Consider the following 22,191-nt stretch of genomic DNA (forward strand, 5'->3'; position numbering starts at 1 on the left):
TATATATATATATAGATAGATAGATAGATAATAAACAATGGTAGCAAGACTTCAATTCATCGTTTTATTGCGACAACGCTGTTTCGTATGGTCAAAGGATGACCACACTCATCAGGCAATATCAACGAATTCGTTGATATTGCCTGATGAGTGTGGTCATCCTTTGACCATACGAAACAGCGTTGTCGCAATAAAACGATGAATTGAAGTCTTGCTACCATTGTTTATTATCTACACTGCTCCTCTCAGAGTCGAGCGCTCTATAAATTTATTCTGTTCAAGTTATATATATATATAAACATTGTTAACAAGGAATTTATTTAACTATGAAATTGAGTAATTATCAATGATGAGGACGAGTTAAAGCGGGCCAGTTAAAACAATCAATAGCAAATATAATTACAGCTGCATAATATTGTTGTTGTGTACGGCTCGTTTTCTATTTTTTCTACAGTAATGTAATGGTTACCAGGCCATGACCAGCTGTATTGTAACAGCAATCATTTTGCTGATCTTTCCCAACATTATAAGAACCTCCCCCTCCTCCACAAGAATCATCTACATATTTCCCATCTACATCTACATATTTCCCACTGCTTCCTCCGGAATACCCTCCACCACCCCCTCCACCGTAACCCGCACCACCACCACCACCAAAACCACCAGAACCGTCATTAAGAGATCCTACGAAACTCTGTCCACCCACTCCTCCTTGAAGAAATCCTTTACCCCCTTCTCCACCCGTAAGCTTGTTGTAATTGTTTATCTCAGTTCCACTTCTTCCACTGGAGTAAAAACCGCCGCCGCCACCACCTGAAAAAATAAAATTAGCTGAATCATTCCCATTCGTATATTTAACGATTCTAAATTTAGCAGTGTCATGCAATGGAGGTTTGCCTAAAAAGATTATCCGGTTTGTCCACGCACCATAAAGAAGGAGGGTTGTCAAACTATCATGATATTTTTTGTACCTTTCAATAACAAGTGAACATTTGCGTTTGTTGTTGCTGTCAACCAAATTTTCGACAGTTTCCGACATTTGAAAAGTGTATTTCGACAGCTAAAGTTGAACTCCCGATGAACAAATGCTTTTTCCAAACATGAAGAAAGTTTTGAGATAGATATTAAAGCCGATGAATCGACTGAGGTCTAATGAAATGTGTGTTAGGGAAACTGACTTTGGTGAAGTGAATATAATCATTCTCATTTTTACTCTCACCTGACGGCTTATCATCACCAATCATTGCACCGTGTCCATTGCTGCCTCCTGACCATGAGTTGTACCCAGGATTCCCTGACGTCTCTGTGCTAGCATCACATCCCTGGTGTCTTGATGTCAGAGCTCTGAGGCCTCCACCTCCTCCAGCCACTATCAAAGGCGTATCGCTTCCTCTCACGACAAATGTTCCTCCACCACCTCCAGAACTCCGGATCCTTCTGTGGATTCTTATTCCTCCCTCTTGACCAACAAGAATTTGAATCATTTCTCCTCTGGATAAGTTGAAAGTGCCAGTCATTCTGGCACCTCTTCCTCTGTATTGGGCGCTGTCCTGGTAGTTATCATACCCCCCTGCTGCTCCTACTGCTTCTATTCTGTATTGACCAGTGTACGGCACAGTCCACTGTTGAATACTGCTGGACAGTGTAACTTGACCGTCATGATCCTGATCTGTGTAGTGACTACGGAGTGACGTTGGACCATCTTTTCCACTCGCTCTGAGACCCGTAAAGGTAGCATTGAATCCTGGGTAATTAAGGAACATCAACAGTCCGAAGTTCAGGATTGGTAACAAATTATGTACCTAAAACCTGTAGTTCTGGCGCCAAATTGCCATCTAACGTTAGAAATGTGGCAAGACCCATAATTTGTTGCAAGTAAAGAAAAAAAATAACATAGTAATTGACCACTTTCCAATAGGGCTTTTCAGGGATAGTCGGGCTATTTGGAAGACATAACCGAGGTACCGAGACCAAGCCCAGCTTATGGAAAGGGAAAAAATCTTGACCACAGGAACACCAATTAAGACCAGTGCCATAAAAAATGAGTCGGTCGCGCTGCCTCAGTAGTAAAGAAAAGTGAAAAAAATGTGTTGACGTTTTGTACCAATTTACAGTCACTATTTTTGCCTACGTGCGCCAAAATAGATCTTCTCCGTATTCCAACCAAGCGGTTAGGTTAGGTTTTGTAATGTTCTCATTTTGGTTATATGGCCAACCAGGTGTGACAATATGATTCAAAATGACAGCGCTCTGGAAAGAGCCCGAAGTGATTTGAAATTTTCAAATAGATTTAAACATTTAAAATGCACAAATATGTCTTAAACAATTTAATGAATAATTTGTTCAACAGTGCAAGTTTTCTTTAAGTTGTATAGTACAGTTCCCGAACTCTCCTTTCTTCCCGCCTCATATAGGGGCTTAATTATATGGGGTGGGAAGAAAGGAGAGTTCAGGAACCGAACTGTAAGTTGTAGTTTTAAAAGTCTAACTTAAAAGGATGATACAACTAGGGCTTTCCACAAGTTGCCCGCAATTTCTCAAAAAGTTACTCAAAAGTTGCTCAAAACAAGTCAAAAGTTGCTTTTTCCAACGCAACTTGCTCAAAAGTTGTTTAAAAAAAAGACAAACAAAAAATTCTGTTGCTCTCTTCCTTTATTTGGTCTGATGCAAAAATATGCAAATTGTACGACAGAAGTAAGATTTCTAAGCATTTTTGTGCAATTTTGCGGCGTAACCAGCGTTTCTAAATAACTTTGTCCTCAATTAAAAACAAAAAATGTATGAGTAAAGACTAGGCATCAGTAGTAACCTTGTAAAAATTCTTCACCTGAGACACTCGAGTCGGTCGAGTGTGAATCTTCGCCCGCCATTTTGAATTTTCTTCAGAAAAATCGCTGACCTAGCAGTCCGGCTCCATACATCTTGCACCCATGAAATGGCCCAGAGGGAGGGGAATATGATCTAGCTTCTTTTTCACAGAAAATTCATAAATTGTCTGCTAAAACATTGTGAAATATGGAAGTAAGGCCAATTTAAGCACTAAGTCTCCTCCGATTTCTCAGAATTAGTAGAAAACTAGAAATTGTTTAGAATCCAGAAAGGTACTCGAAATACAAGAAGTTGCCAAAAAGTTGCCGAGCAACTTGAGGAAAGCCCTAGATACAACTAAGACATAACACTAGCCGAATTAATTTTGGAGACGGAAACTGTGTTAGAGGGAAAGAATCAAGTGAAGAACGACGACTAAGTCTCAAATTTATCGGTCTATTGTGTCGTATTTAACGACGGGAAAATCTGACTCGTTATTGACGGAAACCATCCAGAAAACTAGAAATTTAGCTATTGGCTATTTCCGAGTTCCCTTTTGCTTCTGTGTCAAAACGAGTCCTCGTTCAAAAACTTTTATATGAAAATGAGTTGATTGGCTTGAAGATGGTGGCCCAGGTCCAAATGATAGCCGAGGCCAAATCTCGTTATCAAACAGAGGCAACGGGCAGCTCGGGATGCTTTTCCACCCGACCAGAAACAGCTTTCTGAATTTACGGAAATTTTCGGTGACGAAAGGAACAGCATTTTCCGGAATTCCTGTAAAGAGTACGAACTCGCGAGGTATATACAAATCTTAGAAAATTCCTCAATGAGAATTTTCTTTCCACTTAATTTTTCTCCTGAAATTTCCTGAATTTTCGGTTGAATGGTTCGAATGCTGAAAATTAAAAAACGTTCGGATTTTTCTGAAAGATTCCATAGAAATTTCCATACCATCATTACCCGTTTGGAAAGTTCCCGAATTTTTAATTGAATGGAAAGCGTCCCACTTCCGCGATAGAGCGGTAACCTGGCCTCCAATCGTTAAGTCATCGTCCCCAATTACAGCGGGCATCAATACGCATGCGCCATAATTTGAAGATGACGTAGCACCATGATGTACTCTAATAAACAGACTCCCACTTAGATAAAGAGCTAATTGTTTTAAATATCAAAACCGGTAACTGATCTGCCATATCTGGCTTTTTCAGGTAGCAACAACGGCTCGCCTCCATCTCACACTTGTAAATATCCATTCAAATCGAGCAGTCAAGTTGTATTTGTCATTTACAGTTCGTCTTGTGTATTGCCCAATTTTCAAGCTTGTAATTTCCTCGCTGTGGTTAATTAAAACACATTACATATAGCAATAGTTACCAGTGCAGTTTATTCCATCTCCATAAAATCCATCTTTGCAAGTACAGTTATAGGATCCCCGGGTGTTGTTACACACAGCATTAACACTACAGTTGTGTGTTCTGTTGGTACACTCATCGATATCTGAAGCAACAAATGGAATGTTACTGGAAAACGTTTTATTGAAATGGTATGGTCACGTGTCTTTTCGCTCTTATACATAATGTGTCTCGTTTGTTACTATTTTATTACCTCACATATAAACGTACCAATGTCTGACAAAACTACTCGCGTTTAAATAATAGCTTCAACCACGGGGCAAGAGAGGCATTAAACCAAACTGTGTTAAAGGTAGTTACCAGTGCAGTTTATTCCATCTCCATAAAATCCATCTTTGCAAGTACAGTTATAGGATCCCCGGGTGTTGTTACACACAGCAATAACACTACAGTTGTGTGTTCCGTTAGTACACTCATCGATATCTAAAGCAACAAAAGGATCGGAATCTAATTGCAAAACGTTTCTTTGGCCGTTTTTATGCTAGAGATGTTTAAGTTGTCTAGACACCGTTAACGTCTAAGACGTTAAGGGTGTCTGGTATAAAAACGAGACGCAATTAAGACTAGGTGCTATACTCGGAGGACACTGGAAACAAGTCACTTTTAGCGCCGCAATATACGAACAAATCTACTAGCTGATAGCATGGCAGACAGTTAAGGGCGTCACGTTTTTATACTAGACAGGATTAACGTCTCAAACGTTAAAGGCGACTGATAAGAGTAGAGCTCTTAAAAGAAGACGTTAAAGTAGACAGACATTAAAAGCGTCTTCCTTATTTTCCGTTTTTATACTAGACGTTAAAGTCGTCTCGAGACAGCTTTAACATCCGAGACGACATTAACGTCCCAAGCATAAAAACGGCCATTGAAATGGCTTGCTTCCCAAACTTTTCGCCCTAAGATAGTATGTTTTAGCCGACTCACTTATAAGTTATTGCTCAGTTATTTTTTCACATATACGATATAAAGTAACTTACCAATGTCTGATAAAATTTCTCGCTTTGGAATAATAGTGTTCAACTAGATGCACGAGATTGTGTTACAGATAGTTACCAGTGCACTTTATTCCATCTTCATAAAATCCATCTTTGCACATGCAGTTAAAGGATCCCGGTGTATTGTTACACACGGCATAAACACCACAGCTGTGTGTTTCATCGGTACACTCGTCAATATCTAACGCAATAAAAAAATTCCTGTGAAATATCTATTTGATAACGCCGGTGATAATTGTGATCTTCTAGCGCGTACTGCCTGGTAAGCAAGAGCCGACTACAATAGCAGTAGTAATAGCAACAACAACAACATAATTATAAATAATGATAGCAGTAATAGAAAGCCAACTTTTGAAGTTATAACTCCTTGTCATAACTTCTCATTCTTGGTATTAAACCCCTCAAACCTCTCACAACTAAGTTGAGTGCACTTATTAGAACAGAATGTATTAGTAGCGTTTTCACAGTCATGGCCAGTAAATCCGGGAATACACAAACACTGGTAATCTCTGTCTGTAAAACCGGCCTGGCAGGTTGCGTTGTTCTGGCAAGGTTTCTTTGCACAAGCATTCTTCAAAGAAAAGAACGAAAATAGCTGTTACAACAATGGCATCCATTGACGATATATAACAGTTTTTAAAACATTTATAAACTAAACAGTTGATCAAAATTCGATAACAATAATTGTAACATATGGGGGTCACGAGTTTGTTTCGAGATATTAGTAGTTAAAATAAAGGGTATTTTTAGCAGATCATACTGTTGCTATGGTAACCTATTGTATCATGATTACAATGTGTTTACTAATGATTAGACAGTTTTTTTTATAAAAACATGATTGTTGCAACTGATAAAGAGTGGTTATAATGCTCGACCCATCAAAACCTAAGTCTTGGAAAGTGTTGGAAACTGTTGCCAGCCACCTTCAGTTATTATCTCCAACTTCTAAATTTCATGATTACTTCAGCTTCCCGATGCACATAACTTTCTTTCTTCGCAAGGTCGCCTGAGTGTATGTTGTGGTGTTCAGAAGTAGAGTTATTCAGATCACATTTGTGTTGTCCATTTGCCTCTTCCTTCTTGTTAAAATTATAACTGACACAGTTTGGCTCCATGTAGCATTTCAGCTGGCAGATGTCCTCGTTGATGACGTCAATGGTTCGTATCACATGATTCGTCGGTAACCATGGATTGGATCAATTGTGAATCGCAAATCACGACAGTGACCTGAAAAATGAAAATTTTGACATGCCCTTATGTAAACATTTGAAATAATTTCTGGCGAAGTCAGTAAAATGAAAGATAAAGACAATAATAATAATATAAAAAGTGGTGACATAAATTTCTTTCTCTGTTTGAGTCAATTCAGATGTTTATATTATTTTAAATAAGCAGTTATTGCTTGCAAAGAAACTTCAAATTTTTTAAGCATGTTTAGTGCGTGAGGCTCAAGTTAGGTTTTCGGGTTAATAAAGCTGTTTCATGGAATGACGCTATAAACGAGAGGCAAAAACTCGAAATAAAAGATCAAGGCTCGAAGTATAGAGAAGAAGAAAGAAAGGAAGAAAAACTGAAGAAGAAGAAAATAGAGAAAAATATTGCTCAGGTGGCTTTTAACCAATAACAGATTTTAAAAAATTAATCGAGGTTTTCGTTCATATTATTTATTAAACTCAAAGTAGGTCTTTCTTCAACTTACTTTTAAGAAAGATCATTCGCGCACTTCTGTAACTCATTAATTTTTCATTTTGCGGAAAATCTAAAGTAATTTGCAGAGTATATTTTTTGGTAATGACAGTTATCTCTGAAAAAATACCACATTATCATTTCTCGGTTCGCGTTATATTTTTGAACAACAGGATCGACCATTTAACAGACCCGCAAATGGTGATTATTATGAAGCAGCAGTCATTTCAAGTTTCGCTTTTTCACGAACCTTCCTTCAAGTTGTCAAAAACATTAACAAAACAGTCTTGCCTCCGGTTTAGAGCGTACCATTTCCCGGCGCAACGTTTGAAAAATCGGAATAAATGTCTGTTTAGATGAAAACGTTTGATTTCAAGCCTTTGTTTTCACAAAGAAAGAACTTTTCCGTTTTTAAGTTATCTTATTCATATCACATTTTTTCTCAAGCCATGCACCTCTTCAGAACTTTACAACCATATAACTTCAGAGGTCAAAACTTTGAAAAGTTGCTTAGTTTAGTTTTGCATTTTTGGAAAACTCGAGTAGGTGCACAAAATTGGAAAAACAGGAAAAATGTGCTGGTTTGGACGGTTTGAGTTCACCAAACGTGTCCTGAAATTCTCTTTGAACTCGAGCCTAATTGCGTGAACTTACTTTCAGTGTAATTCTTTTTTGACTGAGGATGAGTCATGAAGTTTGTAACTTTGTTTTGAGAAAATGATTCTCGAACGACAATTGCTAAACACATTTGCATGTGCATGTCAAAGCCACCTGTTTGAATTAGGTGTAAGTTAAGTTATAAAACTTCCTCTCAGTGATGTATTAAATGTGACTTATTACATGTAATGTGTTCGGGCTAATTCTACGCAAACCATTGGGTTCTTTTTTCTTAAGAAATTGTTTAGGAAAACAGAACAGAGTTCTATGAAATTAACTAGTTGTTACTTCAACTTAGTTTTCAGAAAAAAAAAAGATTCGCGTACTAACTCATTAAGTTTCATTTTTCTTAAATTCTAGAGCAATTTGCAGAGCTTTTTGGAAATGAAAACTCCACATATATTTCATTTCTCCGATCGCGGTTTCTTTTTTTTAACAACATAATGTATGATTATTAAGAAATAGTAGTCATTTCAAGTTTCGCTTCTTAACGAGCTTTTTTCAGGTTGACAAAAAAACATCGACAAATTGTCTAAGTTGCTTGCTTTTGCGGCGCAATGTTAGGATTATTTTCCTTTTTGCTCATGAATGTTATGTAACATCCATGAGCTTAGGAGGCAGTCGGATGGCGCTCACTCACTCACTCACTCACTCACTCACTCACTCGATTCTAATTAATTTATTCATTAAACCTGGATTAAACAATTTTCTCCTACCTCCCCTTCTAAGTATTGTTTTTGTCTAAGAGTGTTCAGTCGTCTTCGGGAAGGTTCTTTGACGAGGGGGGACTAGAAAGGCGTACATTTTTGTCGGATAAATCGAGAGCCTGGGTGCGAGTTTGTCGAACACCTCGAAGATTGAAGTCGGCCATTTTGGTTTCGTGGGATTTTCTTTCGTAAATATGTTGTTTTTTGCCTATCGGCTTTTGTTCACACCTAGATGAAAGCTTGTAGAGGTATTTATGACTGTGGTCACGTATCGTTTACAACAGCACGGTCGGCGAGGTCAAAGAATTGATACAAGACACCCGGGAGGACAAAGCAGAAAGTGAGATCGTGATTAGCTTTTTTTCTTGGCAAGAGAATTTGATGGTTTCCACTCGCTTTCTCTCGTTGTTTAGTCTAAGGTAAGCTTAAATTCTTGTTAGGTTTTGGTTTCATTGTTTCTCTATTGTTTTATTTTGTACGCACACATTGAAATTCTGCCTGTGTTAGTATTGCAAGCTCGAAATTTGTAAGCTTGTTTTTAAATACTTAGGGGAAAAAATGTCGAATTGCCTTATCTTTTAGTTTTGTTGTCGTTCACACTACATTTCGTTTGTATTCCATGCAGTTCAACCAGAGTGAAAATTTCTTCACGGATGATATGCAAGGCAACCTACATGTATGATTGAGTAAATATACACTGCAATATTTTAGTGATGGATGAACAAATTAAGTCCAAAAGACTGTGTAGATCTATTTGTTTGCGAGAAAGATATGCTGTCCAATTGTGTCAAAGAGCCGGACGCATGGTGGCTGGTGTTGTAGATTTTTTTTTTTTTTTTTTTTTTTTTTTTGCTCCTAGAAATGAGAGATTTAAACAAATTGACATCAAAAGTTAAATTATGGAGAAGAGAATGCTTGATACTTGTCAACATAAGTATGTTCTGTAATCGTTGCAAAAATCTATTAGCAGAAATATATCTGCAATATTTTTGAGTATTACTGCATTGCTAGTGCGACTAGCACAAACAATTACCAAGATATATAGGAATAAAATACTGTACCGTCTAGTGGGCCACATTAGGTTGTTGAAAGTGGTTTCAGGCAAGAAGCTACACGTATATGAAAGGAAAGCCTTTCCTGTTAAAAACACCGTAGAATGGATAGGTCTTTGACCTTGGGCCAGAGCCTCCTTGTATAAAACGTTGTTACTTCCCTTCCTCCATTCCATGGACGTAGTTCTTTAGAAAAAAACCTTATAAATTGTAAACAAAAACAATCCCTCCACTTCAGGTTCATGATTGAAACAAAACTGTCCGAAATCATTCTTATAATATCGAAGGAAATACTTATTTTTTCTATAGATTTCCTGTTTACCTGCAAGCTACAATCAAATTGTTTATCTTTGACTTAGCTTAAAGTAAACAAGATTTTGCCAATATCTATGTCTCACTTAAGTGAAATTTGCCAAAATACTCTTGGCAGTCCTGGCATTCTCAATTTGATTGTCTAAAATAAATTTCAAAATCATGTATTGTAATTTTTACATAATAGTAATCATTGTTATACAGCTGTTTCATAATGTTAACTGAACAAGGACCATAACCAATTTACCTTAACCCAAAATGCACTGCTGACTCATATACATAATTATATTGTCAATTTTGAACTGACTGGCAAATATGGTGAACTCTCATTTAATGATTTCATTTTGAAACAGACTGTTGTTATTCTTTGGCACTACATCATGTACAAGTTAATATGATAACAATGTTCCAATTCCAATCAAAATTAAGTATTATCCATTTTAGAATTTATAAGCTGTCTGTGCAAACAACCTGTTATTTGATTTTTGTATTTCTTTTCTATTTCGAGCAGTCTGGCCTCGAGCCCTGGCTGGGAACATTGTGTTGTGTTCTTTAGTAAGACACTTAACTCTCACAGTGCCTCTTGTTCGTATTACGTGATTCCCGAACTGGTAACTAGGTATTGGATCAATGGTAAATCGCAAATTACGACAGTGAGCTGAAGAACGAAAATTTGTTTTTAAAGCAGGAGGGAAAGAAATAAACTCTGCATTCTATTTGTTTTTTCGTCATGTGTACTTTTCTATTGTTTTATTCACGTCGAGAAGACTACGAATGACAGTTTAGTGCAATGAAGCCCAGTCTTCCCGCTCTATATAGAACGGGGAGACTGGACTACATTGTGAGAGGAAGAGTTCAGGGACTGGGCCGGACTATGAGTGTAATGATTGTTTGTCAAGGTGGATAAACACGAATTTTATTAATTTTGCTTTGACAAAACACTACAAGCAACGACAGCTGTTTAACAAATTTGCATGGGCATATCAAAACCACCTGTTTAAGAGAAAAGTGTCTAACGTTAACTTGCTCTCGACAATGCCATTTTACCTTAATTATTGTAAAAATCTGTCCCATAGCCCTTTTTACGATTAGCTTTTATCATTTGCATCACAATGTAATCCAACGTGGATGCGAGACAATTTCGGGCTGAAACTACAAAATAGCCCGAAATTGCCTCACATCCTAGTTGGATTATATTGGAATGCAAATGAGAAACGATAATCGTACGTGAAAAGGGTTATTTCACAGAAACCGTTGAATAACGTTTGGCAAAGGTCTTGCAAAATTTAGATCAGTTTTGTTGCTTAAATTCGTCAGAAAGACTATTCATGAAAACATTCATTGTTTCATGTGGCGCAAACTCTAGTCAGAGCAATTCCCAGGGATTGTTAATATCGAAGAACAAGGATTTCGTGCAACCTCAGAGAAAACATTTCATGATCGAGTGTACATTCATTTGGGATAATCCAGTTCAGGATCAAAGATCACTCGAATCACGGTGTGCCAAAAAAAAAAACACCCGATGGAAACACACTGGACAAGGATTTATCGGCTCCTTTAATTTGATGCACCATGATCCGAGTGATCTTGGATCATAGATCCCGATCCTAATCATGATCCTCAAGGAACGCAATCAAATCGTATGCCCTTACAAGTTCGTACTTTCAAAAATGTTGCTCGACGAGTTATCATACAGGGCAATAAATTTATCGAATATGAGCTGACTATATCGTTTTCTACATGCACTGAAAACTTGCGGAGAAAACTAAACTGCGTTGAACGCTCATTAATTTTAGTATCCACGATCATGCGAGTATGATTGCCAAAACAAATTAAAAGGCTCGTGAAAAAAAGTTTAAGCTATTGCAAAGGCACTAAAAACTGTTGTCTGTGTTTTTTTTTTTTTTTTACATCGTCAGAAATAACGATAAACCGAAGAAATATTCTCTAACACCGAATGAAGAGAACCTTACCTTGTGCCTCCAGGAACAAGAAATCCAATAACACGAAGGCTGAGCAGAAAAACAATGACAACATGTCTAAGACAACGCCTCGAACTTTGCAAAAACTGGCCGGTAATTTTACATTCAAGCGAGAAGCTCTGGAGAGTGGTTCAATGGCGTGAATCATAAGCTGAGCTGTTGCATCTGAATTCAATTTTTAACTTGTTCCTTATTCAAATATACCAGGTCAATAGGTTAATCAATTTTTAGTTATCAGAGTTCGCTACAGCTAAAGAGTTTCCTCGTATGGTGATTGGTACATGGCAGAAATTGCAAAGAAAAAAGATCGTATTATTTTGACAGATTATCACGTTGTTGTTTCTAAAGTGAATGAGAAAGAAACATATTACTATGTTTTTCCCTTTGTGCTAAAAACAAATTGAGTTTAACACTAGCCCATTTTTCGGATTTTTAACTGTAACATGTTTTGGCCTTCTACCCACACGTAAACGATGAAAAATGGAAAAAGGCTTTTTCACAAACCTTCACTTCATACTTTCTCCCCTCCTGGGACTTGCCAACATTTCAGGAAACTGTCCAAAATGTCCAGAAGTTCTCAACTGCGCTTGGTAAAATAAGCTTTTTATGACATCCTCTATCTGCTACTGCATGGAAGTTAGGTAAAAATAGTCACTACGCAAATGTTACATTTCGTTGGGGCATTTCCCGGTTTCCGACTTGAAGAGGGGCCACGTTCCATTTGATTAAACGAAGTTCGTGAAACAAAATGGAATGGAATAGAAGCTTTCGTTTCCGAGCATCCATTTTAAAAATTTCGCTCAACCTCTCGGCGAACTAGTCCGGAAATTTCGGAAATTTCTGTTCCATTTGGTATTTGAACCGGGCAAGACAATCGTTCTTAGCTCCTCTAGCCGTAATGGCCTGTTTCCGGTATGTTTTGGCGCGGGGATTGGTACCAAATTTCAACGTGAAAGGCAGGCTTGGGGGAATAACGCGCAAGTGTGGAAGGAAAAACAAAGTTCTTCAGTGCAAGCAAGGGTAACAAAGATCATTTATTTAAGCCCAGTGGAAATAGACCACTGGCTGAAGGATTTTTTTAACCAAGTGTGAGACATAGCTATCAGACCTCGGATGGAATAAGTGAAGTAAGCGTTGAATTAGTAGCTGAGTATCCTATGTTGTAATGTTTAAACTTTCTGTAATTAGTCAGGTTGTAACTTAGTTTCATATATAGGGCCATAAGGGAGACTAGAGTCTTGACTGTAAGTAAGCACCCTATTGAAGTAAAGTGTCATCATCGTCAACTTGTGGAGCCCGCACAGGGACTGCTTTAAACAGAGCTGAATGAAGACGAGCCTTCTCATTGTGGGGTTAATGAGGACAGGCCTTTTCATTGTGGGTTGAGTTAAGATGCGTTTTCTATAGGAGACAGAATGAAGAAGGGCCTTTTAACAGGAATCTGAGGGAAGATTAATGTTTTTACGGTGAGCTGAGCCAAGGTCGGCCTTTTCTAATTAAAAAGGGGAGAGGAAGCGAGGCGTTTTCGCTGTTTCCGACCCCATGGTCCTAAAATTTGTCAGCAAATGGAGTGAAATCGGCCCCTATTCTGACTCAATCTGCATTGTGTTTTTAGCCGAATTAAAGGTGATTATCCTCGTCATAGTAACGGTATCCAAGAAAATTTCATTTGTGGAGGGGTTTCACAGTATATTTTGCATTTTGTGTAAAGATCGTACAGAGATGGAAGGGATACGAAGCGCTAATACCACACAAAGGGTCAAAGACGGAACAATGAAGTTTGCAAAGAGCAACGGTTGTCCCAGCGACGTTTGGAACTGAGTCGTACAATTTTGATTGGTTAAAAGCCGTCCAGTGTCAATCAAAGTCGTAAACTTGCATTATCGTGACAAAGACCCTTTAAACATAGCCAACTCACTGATATGTAATATTATATTAGAGAACTCTCACAAGCAGATCAATAGTTGTCAAACAGATGGCATCTGTTGTTTTAAAACAAAGGGATTAAATGTGTAGAAAAGAAAACAATTTTCTGGGAAATTTCGGTCTCAATCTAAAACATAAATATTTTAAGGCGCTAGTTGTCCAGTTACTTTCCATGGCTGAGAAAAACTCATCCATATTATTATCATGGTATTTAATAAACCGACGTTGAAATTTCTTAATTGATTTGCCGTCATTCTCCCGTCATTCATAATATTAGACCATTTAACAGTTCTGTGAAATGTAACTGAGCCCCGCATGAAAACGGGGTCTTGGCGGTCTGTTATTGATGATTTAGAATGGAAATAATAGAACTTTTTACGGTAGCTTTGCTATTATATTACGCTGAAATTCTCAGATTCATCTTGGATGGTACTGTAATTGGCTATTATCAGCGAATAAGATGATTGCTACAGTTGCTTTTCTTGTGGCCGTAGCAAAAATATCCGATGGGTAGTAATGTTACCGATGATGATAAAATAATTTTGTCATATTACGTTCTGGCCCTATACCCACATAGGGTTATGGTCGAAGAAGAAGAAGACGTTCAGAAGACGTTCTGCTATTTACATATTTCCTTAACTGAAACGTGTGGTTCGCATGCCGTAACATTAAGTTTTATTTATTCGTTCATTATTTTAGCTGACGCAATGATTATGCCATCGTTATTAAATTATTTTCAGTATAAATTACTGTTGAGACCAAGTCTAGTCTCACCCTTGACGTCCGTAAACTGAAAGACGACCATTGAAGTAGATCTCTTTATACCAGAAAATCCAGACGAGTTTCCGTTCCCGTAAGCCAAGGGTGTTGGTCAGAGTTAATTTTCTCCGAGTTGTGTTCGTTTACCGTTGCGAAGATCGTTTCCCATTTCCGGCTCCGAAGAGGGAAAAACCCATCGTCACACTATGTTTACGTGGAGCAGTTGTTTACAAACATCATTAGAAATCCAGTTAAAGTGCACCTAACCCCAAAATTTTTTTTTTCGCTACAACGAATCTACTTGTTATTTAAAATAGTTCTGCGAAAAAATTTTTGGATTCCGTTAAATCCTCGATTTTCTGTGCCCAGACGAAATCTCGAAAATAGCTCCAAAACACCGCCATTTTGTTTCACGACCGAGTTTGAGGAGAATGGGTCCAGCGGCTCTTGTGACGTCTACCCAGGAAGGTTGGATATCTCACGTCCTCTCATTTCCTTCAGGATGGTGCAATACACATTCGAAAAATGCGCACAAACGCCTTCCAGAGGTGCTATCGGCTGTTGCAGCAATATTCCGGATTTAAAGAAAGATATACTGTACAATTTACTGACGATGATCGGCTAATGGTGCAATAAAGACGTAAACGATGGTTGATTTTGTCGAACCGAAACAAGCGAACTGAATCTGTGAGAACCATTGAAGAACGCTCACTTGAATTTGTTCCGCAGACCTTCGAACGCTGTTTTCATAAATTTTCTGCTTAAAGCTAAACAGCAATTTGTAGAAATACTACCGACAACCTTTATCTTCCAATTCCGCAGTATTTATAACATAACCGGCAAAGTTGTGTGATCCGATCATGATCAAGAAGCGTTATACTGATATGTAAATAGATCGCAACTGTACGCCGCTAACCAACACTTATTTCTCTTTCGATTTAGATGAAAGTCGAAAACTAATCCTTTAGAATTACATGATAGACTCAGAGTTTTTCGAAGGCTTGGAAATCAGCAGTGCGACAAAGATTCTGTGCAACAGCGTCGAAAATATGACCGCGTAATATTATCTGCGGACCGCTTAGGGAACACATCCTTTTCGCTTATCCGACGAATTTCACTGCAAACTTTGAGAACAATTTACATTGGTTATTTAGAGTTACGACTTGAAACGTGTGACAATGTGACATCGGTAATTGTATGAAATGTTTCCTTCCGCCTTGCTCCCCGCAGCTTCAAAAATACAGGTCCACACAATACGATTTTCAATCGATCGAAGCCAATGTTTTGGAGGTCATCAAGTCTCGAAAACTACAACACGTACGTCGCTCTTATAAACATGAAGCATTCAACTGAAAGTAAAACACAAACCGGATTTAACAGAACAATCACACCTTGACAAAATACATCCTCGCTAAGGACAAATGTAAACGGGCTATAAACACGCGTGGGAATCTTATGTTTAGTTGACGAAATTACCATCCAAAGCTGTCCTTGAGTTTTCTTTCGTGCTTTTCGTTTGCCTGCTCCTCCACTTCGTATCTAGCTTTCCATTCCTAATATACAAGCAACTCGTCCGCAAAGAAGTCTTCCCCTTCGTCGCTTGAAATATTGTAAATTGCTCTCAAAGCTCTAAGCAGTGAGGTTCACAGTTGTCGAACGTGCTCGATCGAAGTTTATTTCGGAGTCTTCCGAATCGAAACTTAACTCTGACTCCAGTGACGTAAAAGAAATGATTCTGAGACAAAACTTGGACGTTTTAGTCCCGAAATACATCGGAACGATTAGTTTTGGGTTCCATTTTCTCGAGCAAATACAGAGAGTTGACTGAGGCGCTATTGTGTTTGGTTCCTGGGTAGACGTCATCAGGTACCGCCGTCCCAGACTCCCTAAAACGCGGTCGTGAAACGCTTCAAGCGCGACTTTGAAAGGGCATAGAAAATCGAGGATTCAACCAAATTGAAAAATTTCTTCGCCCAAATGCTTCAAATTAAGTCTAGATTCGTTTTAGCGAAAAAAAATTTGGGGGTTAGGTGCACTTTAATTTACTATCTAAAAAGCGGAAGCGCTTAAAACATGCAGATGAAATTATCGAAGTATAAACATTTTGTTATTTCCGTATTTGGGCATAGATGGGCTGACGTCTGTCCCAAAGACTTAACGAACAAAGACTTTCCAGAAATCACCAGAAGACACCCCAACGAGGAGGTCATCACATTCCCATCTTGAGCCACCTGGAGTCAGCAGCCAGTGATATAAAGATGCTACAAAAGCCGCATGGTTGTACAATCTATCTTGATCTCCAGGATGCCCCCATTTGCCAACGTAATTGCTCATACCATTAAATCCCCACTGGCGGCAAACGTCTGCTAATCTCGAGTTGTCATTCTCCATTCTAACAAACGAGCCACAGGCATCAGGCTGGACATCCGTCTGACCGCTGAAGTACTGGACTACAGCTTCACCAGTGCTGTTAGGGACCGTTGTCACGTGGAACGTACGTCCCTGTTGTTTACTGCAGTGGAATCTCAGCTGAGTGAAAGACAGGTGTGTTCTGAGCTCATTCATGGCATTCTTTGTCAGAAACGTCTGGTTATTGTGATAGTTCCTGATTCCTCTGTATGACGTCTCTACTAACAACTGCGGTGTGGAGGATGAGCCGTCAAGCACAGCGTTGGAAACAGGAAGCCAGCCTCCTGAAATCAGGGTAAAATGGTCACTTGATCAAACAAATTAAGCTAGCTGTAATGGCCACTTATTACACGACAAGAAAGATCATCAAGATGTAGAAAGCAAAGTAAGTCATGACTGCAAAAAAACATGAGATTTCCTTTCGGAATTGAGAATGAACGCTTCTAGTCGAACGTAGTGATAGTGTGGTATAGCTCCTATATAGTTTCGAACAGCTTAGAGCCTGATGTATCGTTTACTGCGTTCCGGGAAAAGCAAACGTTTTTGGACATTATCGTTGTTATCACTTTCCACAACATACCTCCGTCAGTTGTCATGTCACAGAAGACCTTTAAAGGGTTTCCACTCCCCTCGGGGTCGATCCAGTACTCCCCGTCTCCTCTAGAGCCTCCTGAGTCCCGGATGTACTTACAAGACCGCCCAGGTTGACCGGAATACCAACCTACAGTTTGAAACAGAAAGAACACAAGAAATGGCAACAGAGACATTTTTGACAACTTTAGAACATCAGAGCTTTTACCTCTGCTACACCCGAAACGGTGTGTTACGTCACAATTTATCAAATTTCTACATTTTGGTTCTTTTTTATGTTTTTGTACTATTTCTGAATTAATCGTATTCAGGCGCTTTTTCGCACTCTGTTAAAAAGAATTTAACTTGCTGCTATATATTGGTAGGTTAAGACCATAATAAACAACTATTTTCTCAGTGACCTGTGTTTACAGCAAATTTAATAATCTCGGCGATTTGTGCATATATTTAAATTCAGTCCAAAGTAGTGATGCACGCTTCAGTTCAATTTAATTGCTGCTCATTCCAATTAACGTCCAGTGATTAAATTGTAAGAGTGATGTTATACAAATAGATGACTGAATTATCAAATCTTGGGAACATGAGGTTCTGAAGTTCAAAACTGAGTGATGATTGCCTGTTTATAAGGGCCACTTGCACTTAGAAATTTTTCCTACCAACTTAATCGCAATTTCATTTTAACACAAGATGTAAGAAAAATTGTCCTGTGAGACATCCCTAGAAATGAACATGTACTTGCAAGGTTTTTGTAGCAACAGACGTTACGCGAAGTAGATTTCGCTACAGTTGCCAAGAGGTTTTACACTTTTTAATTCAGCCTTATGTTGCAACAACATTGTGCATTGCACGTTGTAACTGCAGCTTTTTTTTTTTTTTTTTTTGCATTTAAACGAATGCGTCAGTTGCTTGTGGCGCATTATTCGAATACATTTTATTGTTTGCTCAGTTACCTATGTATTCCAGGCATCTGTGTTTGACTTTTAGATATTTGTATGTTCCTCCACATAGATCGCCACCGACCAAGTTGTTATTTACATTTATTATATGGCTGTCTCTCACAAGGCCTGGAAACTACCGAATTCACGAATTTGATTGGTTGAAATAGATATTAACCGCGGTCTAGATTTTCCCATCTAGACCGGCATCTAGACCGGTTACATTTTGCGGTGAAACGAATTAAATTTTTCTTGTTTGCCATATAATAAACATCTTATTAACCGAGCGTAGTCGGTCTGTATGGGAGAATCTTGACCTCAGTCGTGAGTACAGACCGAACGCAGTGAGGTCTGTACTGACGACTGAGGTCAAGATTCTCCCATACAGACCGACTACGCTCGGTTAATAAGAGCTAAGTAACTCAAAGCTGGTTTTGCGGTTACATTTTCCTGCACGATTTGAAGAGAATTGCCGGAACGACAGTTTACGTTGCTCTAGAAATTTCCATACCATTCTTATCTGTTTGGAAAGTTCCCGAATGTTTAATTGAATGGAAAGCGCCCCACTTCTGCGATAGAGTGGTAACCTGACCATCACTCGCTTAGTCATCGTCTCCAAATACAGCGGGCATCAATACGCATGCGCCACAATTTGAAGATGACGTAGAGCCATGACCTACTCTGATAAACAGACTCCCGCTTAGATAAAGAGCTAATTATTTCAAACATCAAAACCGGTAACTGATCTGCCATATCTGGTTTTTACAGCTAGTATTAACGGCTCGCCTCCAGCTCGCACTGGTAAATATCCATTCAAATCGGGCAGTCAGGTTGTATTTGTCATTTACAGTTCGTCTAGTGTATTGACCAATTTCCAAGCTTGCAATTACTCGCTGTGGTTAATTAAAACACATTACATATAGCAATAGTTACCAGTGCAGTTTATTCCATCTCCATGAAATTCATCTTTGCACGTGCAGTTATAGGATCCCCGGGTGTTGTTACACACAGCATTAACACTACAGTTGTGTGTTCCGTTGGTACATTCATCTATATCTAAAACAACAAAGAAGGAAACTTTAAAAAACAAAGAAGGAAATAAGTGTCATTATAAATAAGCACAGTTACCATTAGCTTCTGAAGAAAGGTTAGTGTGAATGGAGACGCTTAGAGCTATTAAGCAGCTTGAAGTTGATAAAGCCAGTAAATAAACTGCCATAGACAGTTTGTGAAGCGGACGTTTATCCGAGCATTAGTCCTTCGTCAGAGCAAAGACGAGGCGGAGTACGGAGTTGCGCTATTGGAACTTGAACACAGGAATTAAACTGTGTTACAGATAGTTACCAGTGCAGTTTATTCCATCTCCATGAAATCCATCTTTGCATGTGCAGTTACAGGATTCCCGGGTGTTGTTACACACAGCATTAGCACTATAGGTTTGTGTCCCGCAAGTAAGCTTTGAGCTCTTTGTTTCGTAATTTCCATTAGAAAAGTGACGTTCTCTTAAACCTGGTTCTCATATCCCGCCGACCTACCTACGACGCAGTCGACGTTTGCAGCTGACAACGTTCGCCGATCTGTCTCAGTGGGTCCCCGGCGCATCTGCGATGGATGCCGACGTACTCAAATTTGCGCGAAATGTAAATCGAATTGCGCAATCTTCAACCATTTCACCTGTAAATATGGATCGAATCGTCTTACTGGAGTACGTTGCGCCCGCAGATGACGTTCACGTAAAATATTTTCATCGTCGACAACCGCCGGCTTGCCCACGAAGTTGAACTCAGCTCAACTTTGCAGGCAAGCCGGCGGTCAATGCCAGGGATATACTATGATTCGGCGATAAATGTTCAGATATGCCGTAACTTTCTCCCAGGTATGTCGGCGGCATATGAGAACCAGGCTTATTTGTGGGTCTTCTGTGTTGACCGGTTTATATAAGTTTGTCATTACTCACTGTCACAAAATTAAAACACATAGAAGTAGTTACCAGTGCAGTTTATTCCATCTCCATGAAATCCATCTTTGCACGTGCAGTTATAGGATCCTCGGGTGTTGTTACACACAGCATTAACACTACAGTTGTGTGTTCCGTTAGTACACTCATCGATATCTAAGGCAACAAAAGGAGTTTCATTGAAATGGTGTGCTTACCAAACTTTTCCCCCTGACATATTGTGCTATTGCCGGCTCACATATGAGTTAGTGCATAGTTATTTTCTTACATATACGATATAAAGTAACTTACCAATGTCTGATAAAATTACCCGCTTTTGAATAATAGTTTCAACAAGATGCACGAGATTGTGTTACAGATAGTTACCAGTGCACTTTACTCCATCGCCATAAAATCCATCTTTGCACGTGCAGTTAAAGGATCCCCGGGTGTTGTTACACACAGCACCGTAGACATCACACTTGTGTGTTCCGTCGGTACACTCGTCAATATCTAACACAATAAAAAGGTTCCTGTAGAATATCTGTATCGTAACGACAATTGTTATTAAATTATCTTATATTATTGTTCTTATATTCCGTGTGATCTCCTAGCATGAACTGCCTGCTAAACGTTTTAAAAGCAGAATCCGACAACAGCAGCAGTGGTAATAGCAACCAAAACAACAGCAACAACAGTAATGATAGCAGCAACAGAAAACCAACTTTTATAGTTGTAACTCCCTCTTATAACTTCTCATTCTTGGCCTTTAAGCCCCTCAAAATTTTCGGCATTGCTAAGTTGAGTAAGACCCCTAATAACAAGAGAATGTGTCAGTACCGCTTTCACAGTCATGGCCAGTAAATCCGGGAATACACAAACACTGGTAATCTCTGTCTGTAAAACCGGCCTGGCAGGTTGCGTTGTTCTTGCAAGGTTTCTTTGCACAAGCATTCTTTACAAGAAAAGAACAAAAACAGCCGTTACAACAGTGACATGGTAACGACACTTAACAGTTAAAATGATAACAGTAATAATAATAATAATAATAATAATAAAGGTAATGGTATTGATAATGATAATGATAATGATAATGATAATAATAATAATAATGAGTCTGTTTTGATATTTTAGTAGTTAAACTAAAGGGTACTTTAGCAGGTCATACTGTTGCTATGGTAACTTATTTTATCATGAAAATGACTACAATGTGTTTACGAATGATTTGACTGATTGTAGCAACTGATAAAGAGTGGTTATAATGACTCATCAAAATCTAAGTCTTGGAAAGTGTTGGAAACTGTTGCCAGCCACCTTCAGTTATTATCTTCATGATTACCTCGGCTTCGCGATACAGATAACTTTCGCTCTTCGCGAGGTCGTCTGAGTGTTCATAAGTCGCGTTATTCAGATCACATTTGTGTCGTCCATTTGCCTCTTCCTTGTTGTTAAAATTATAACTGACACAGTTTGGCTCCAGAAGGCATTTCAGTCGGCAGGCATGCTCATTGATGACGTCAGTAGTTCGTATAACGTGGTTTTCCAGCCGTTGACCATGGATTGAATCAATGGTGAATCGCAATTTACGACAGTGACCTGAAGAATGAAAATTTTGACATACCTTTATGTTATCATTTGAAATAATTTCTAGCGAAGTCAGTAAAATGAAAGATAAAGACAATAACAATGAGATGAAAAGTGAGGTCATAAATCTCTTCTTCTGTTTGAGTCAATTTAGATGTTTATATTATTTTAAATAACGAGTTATTCCTTGCAAAGAAACTTCAACTTTTTTAAGCACATTTAGGGCGTGAGGCTCGACTTAGGTTTTTGGTTAATAAAGCTATTATATGGAATGGTGCTACAAACGAGAGGCAAAACCTCGAAATAAAATATCAAGGCTCGAAGTATAGAGAAGAAGAAAGAAAGGAAGAAAGAAGAAGAAAGAAGAAAATAGAGAAAAATATTGCGCGGGTGGCTTTTAACCAAAAACAGATTTTACAAGAGAAACATGAAAACGC

The 22,191-nt window shown here is 38.6% G+C and overlaps 2 protein-coding genes across 2 annotated transcripts in view; both read right to left on the minus strand.

The window, feature by feature from the left end:
- Window positions 1–375: 375 nt before the first annotated feature.
- Window positions 376–22,191, minus strand: part of LOC145490570 (uncharacterized) — a 24,765-nt gene continuing 2,949 nt past the window's right edge. Inside the window, exons 2-10 of the mRNA XM_081469670.1 lie at window positions 21,510–21,766; window positions 21,011–21,125; window positions 20,558–20,683; window positions 20,225–20,347; window positions 19,168–19,290; window positions 4,524–4,646; window positions 4,186–4,308; window positions 1,246–1,744; window positions 376–854 (exon numbers count right to left, since the gene is read on the minus strand). Coding sequence (XP_081325796.1) covers window positions 449–854; window positions 1,246–1,744; window positions 4,186–4,308; window positions 4,524–4,646; window positions 19,168–19,290; window positions 20,225–20,347; window positions 20,558–20,683; window positions 21,011–21,125; window positions 21,510–21,766 — 1,895 coding nt within the window. The 3' untranslated portion in view covers window positions 376–448. The remainder of the gene's footprint in view (window positions 855–1,245; window positions 1,745–4,185; window positions 4,309–4,523; window positions 4,647–19,167; window positions 19,291–20,224; window positions 20,348–20,557; window positions 20,684–21,010; window positions 21,126–21,509; window positions 21,767–22,191) is intronic.
- On the minus strand, window positions 15,322–17,383 carry LOC145488951 (uncharacterized). The gene is made up of 2 exons (XM_081467806.1): window positions 17,289–17,383; window positions 15,322–16,992 (listed from the first exon to the last, which is right to left on the minus strand). Exons 1-2 carry the CDS (start codon window positions 17,302–17,304, stop codon window positions 16,454–16,456), a joined length of 555 nt encoding a protein of 184 aa, XP_081323932.1. The 5' UTR covers window positions 17,305–17,383; the 3' UTR covers window positions 15,322–16,453.

This window comes from Orbicella franksi, chromosome 6, assembly GCF_964199315.1.
Source record: "Orbicella franksi chromosome 6, jaOrbFran1.1, whole genome shotgun sequence".
NCBI lineage: Eukaryota > Metazoa > Cnidaria > Anthozoa > Scleractinia > Merulinidae > Orbicella > Orbicella franksi.